We start from the raw sequence: 3,851 nt of genomic DNA, 5'->3' as shown, positions 1-3,851 counted from the left end.
GGTATCAGAAATCTTGAAATTTTCTGCCTTCCCAATTATATCCATAGTCATTAATAATCAATTTGTTTAATTTTCTATTACTTAATTTTCTACATGAAAATTATAATTTCCGTTTAAGTTGAATTTAGATACTGAAAACTCTAACCATTATATTTATGTCTGTTATAACTTCTATCTCATCTACACTTGGGTAATATTAGTCATATATTTCATCAAGAGAAAATACAATAGTCATTAATTCTGTTTTGTTTTGTTTTTGTTTTTGTTTTTTTTTGTTTTTGTTTTTGTTTTTGTTTTTTTTTGGTCTTTCGAGACAGAGTTTCTCTGTAAAGCCTTGGTTGTCCTGGAACTCACTCTGTAGACCAGGCTGGCCTCGAACTCAGAAATCTGTCTGTCTGCCTTGGCTTCCCAAGTGCTGGAATTAAAGGCGTGTGCCACCACCACCCAGTCATTAATTCTGTTATTGTTTTTGTGAGTGTATATCAGACAACATAATAAAAATTGAAAGAAAACAGCACAAGTAACATTTTTATGCCCATCTGACAATGTCTTTGCATAAAAGAATGATGGATATAATAACAAACACATAATCACTTTTGGGCTTATGTGAAATATTGGAAGTTATATAATTAAAGTAGAAATGGAAAATTTTCATAGGAAAATAGGACTAGAAGAAGGAGGAAGAAAACTCAAGGGCCTCTTGGGAAATGAGTATGATTAAAGGACTTTTTACACATGAATCGAAATGCCATTAGGTAAATGATCACTTTGTATAGTGAATATAATCTCAATAAAGTACTTGAAAAAGTTGAGGAGAAATTGGGAAAGAGATTTTTCACATTCAACTAGCCTTTTAAAATATATTTTAGTATGCAGTGTACCATACACTTGACTATTGTAAATCCCCTTTACAACTTATTTCTCATATGTATGTGCATCATTGTGGTAACAAAGACTGACTTTCACAAAGACAAACAAACTGGTTGCAATAGCCTACTCATTTAACTTTCAGACAATTGCAAGTTAAAATTTTATCTATCAAAAGTCAGAAAATACTTTGTTTCTAGTATGCCTTTAAATTCAGAAACATTGCATACTTCCTGATTAAGGAACAGATGAATCACAAGTTCATGAGCCCAGAGTCTCAGTAGTTTTGTTCAGATATTCTATCTCATCTCTCTTTGCAGAGAGCACTCAGAGAGTATCATGGAGGAGAACAGCACCCTGCTGACAGAATTTGCTCTCAGAGGGATAACAGATCGTCCAGAGCTGCAAGTCCCCCTCTTCCTAGTGTTCTTCTTCATCTATGTCACCACCCTGGTGGGCAACCTTGGCTTAATCTTTCTCATCTGGAAGGATCCTCATCTGCACACACCAATGTACCTTTTCCTTGGAAATTTAGCCTTTGCTGATGCTTGTATTTCAACCACAGTGACCCCAAAGATGCTTATGAAAATTTTAAATAAGAATGACTTGATATCCGTGGGTGAGTGCTTTGCCCAGTATTACTTTTTTTGTATCAGTGCAACTACTGAAATTTTCCTCCTGGTAGCGATGGCCTATGACCGCTATGTAGCCATATGCAACCCTCTGCTCTATCTAGTGGTGATGTCCAAAAGACTCTGCACTGTGTTAATCAGTATGTCATATATAATTGGTTTTGTAAACTGTGGACTTAATATTGGATTGCTATTTAGATTAACTTTCTGTAAATCCAATATAATTGACCATTTCTATTGTGAAATCTTGCAACTGTATACAATTTCTTGCACAGATCCATCTCTTAATTCATTGGTCGTTTTTATTTGTGCTTCTTCCATACAAATTAGTACCTCTGTGACCATCGTAGTCTCTTATGCCCGTGTTCTCTTTGCTGTACTGAACATGAAGTCTGAGAGGGGCAGAAGAAAAGCTTTCTTCACCTGCAGTGCTCATCTGCTCTCTGTCTCTTTGTTTTATGGCACTCTCCTCTTCATGTATGTGAGCCCTGGGTCTGGATCAGGTAAACAAAAGGATAAAATGTATTCTCTCTTCTACACAGTTGTGATTCCTCTGTTAAACCCCTTTATTTACAGCTTAAGAAACAAGGAAGTTTTGGGTGCTCTGAAAAAATTCATAAAATGTTAATCATTTTCAGAGTATTTCAGAGTTTGTTCTACTACCTGTCCTCTCACTTGAAATGCATAGTATTGTTTAATCCTGTATATTTCCCATAATTGTAAACTTATATCTTATTAAATAAAGTATACAAACGTATATTGTGAATGACTGTCTTAATAGTATGGTTATAAAATAATTATAAAAGACCTTAAAATCTAATCCAGTTATTTGTTGTTTTAAAATTCATACTCACTTGGAAAATTACTTCATTAATTTCTTCATTAGAGTAACAAACTTTGATTCTTAAGATCTATTTTAAATACTTTGAATTTATATTTATTAAAAAGCAAACTTAGGGTATGTATGTAAATGATTTGTTTAAAATCTATTTTTCTCTTGAAAACAATTCTTGGGGAAAACACATATAAATAGTTTAAAAAAATCTGTGATTATATTACCAGTATATAAATATAATACTTATGTAACATGTGACAAGGGTCCAAGCACTAAGTGCATGTATCCAAGCACTTAGATGGGGTATTTCTGGAGACTTAAGAGTAATCTGAAAGAGATAATTATTTTATGTACATTCATCAAAAATTAAAAATAGTAGTAAAAATCAAATGAGCATTTTTTAAAAATGGAACATAAAAATTTTAAATTCCTTCAAAATGACTGTCTTTTTTTTAAGCTTATGCCTACCTTTTATTTAACTCATTTCTTTGGCCCTGAACCAGAGATCTGGGTGCATCTACTAGTCAAGGTCTCCAAAGGGATCTCGTTTAGCAGTAAGGTGAAGAGATAAACTGTGCTTTATATCTTGAAGCACACAAAATCAATAGCATCAGCAAGGAATATTGTTGCTATGACTGTTTATGATTTTTCTACATTTTGAAGCAATATGACAAAGAGGGAAACAAGTTTTACATATAACTGAACAAGTCATAATGTAGAATATATGAAAACATGATTGTACTATTTCTTCACATTTATGAAGAGAAAAGGAACCGAACTATTGTAGTGAATGTGAACTGGCCCCATGGACTCTGACACTGGACACAGTCCCTAGCTAGTGGCACTATTTGTGGCCTGTTAGAGGAGGTGAGTCAGTCCCAGAAGACCTTGAGTTCCTATAGCCGCAACCCTCTTCTTACTTATGCTCTGCTTCCTGAGTGTGTATGCAATGTGCCCGTTGCTGTAAGCTTGGCCATGGGAACCATATTTTGCAGAAGTTGCAATCTCAAATCCATGTTTTAAGTTTTACAGGAAGCAGCTCAGAAGACTGGCACCAGGCAGTGTTGTATTGTGACTATCCTGATCTTATGTTTCATAGGCTTTTGAAACCCCTATTCAATAGGAATATGGAGTAGTTTGAAACTTTGGGCAAGAGAAACTCTTAAGTGCTTTAAACAGAGTGCAATGTGCCATTCTGTTGGGTGTTTTTAATATCAGGAGATAGAGAAAATGTACGAAACAATTAAGCCTGCCTCATGCTGCTACACAGAAGTGAGTGCAGATGACCTAAGGGTCTTTCAGGGTATATACTATGGCAAAGAATCTAGTGGCACCTCACAAAACTTTAGGATTGAATTTTTAAAAATGGCCCAATATGTTTCATACTAGAAAATTTAAGTTACATCATTATTCAGGTGGTGTTGTAGTTATTTTTCACTGTTCTCATTTAGATATACAGAGAGAGAGAGAGAGAGAGAGAGAGAGAGAGAGAGAGAGAGAGAGAGAGAGAGAGAGAG

General features: G+C 34.6%; 1 protein-coding gene across 1 annotated transcript; it reads left to right on the top strand.

Moving 5' to 3' along the window:
* The first annotated feature begins 1,187 nt into the window (after positions 1-1,187).
* Positions 1,188-2,178, top strand: LOC116086477 (olfactory receptor 5AC1-like). The gene has a single exon (XM_031364731.1). It carries the CDS (start codon positions 1,207-1,209, stop codon positions 2,125-2,127), a length of 921 nt encoding a protein of 306 aa, XP_031220591.1. The 5' UTR covers positions 1,188-1,206; the 3' UTR covers positions 2,128-2,178.
* The last annotated feature ends 1,673 nt before the right edge of the window (positions 2,179-3,851 follow it).

Source organism: Mastomys coucha, unplaced genomic scaffold (genome assembly GCF_008632895.1).
Source record: "Mastomys coucha isolate ucsf_1 unplaced genomic scaffold, UCSF_Mcou_1 pScaffold12, whole genome shotgun sequence".
Lineage (NCBI taxonomy): Eukaryota > Metazoa > Chordata > Mammalia > Rodentia > Muridae > Mastomys > Mastomys coucha.
Note: the sequence above shows the minus strand (reverse complement) of the source record. Positions and strands in the feature narration are given on the sequence as shown.

Excerpts from the sequence above, each read along its gene's own strand:
- LOC116086477 (XM_031364731.1), top strand. The coding sequence starts at position 1,207 with ATGGAGGAGAACAGCACCCTGCTGACAGAATTTGCTCTCAGAGGGATA.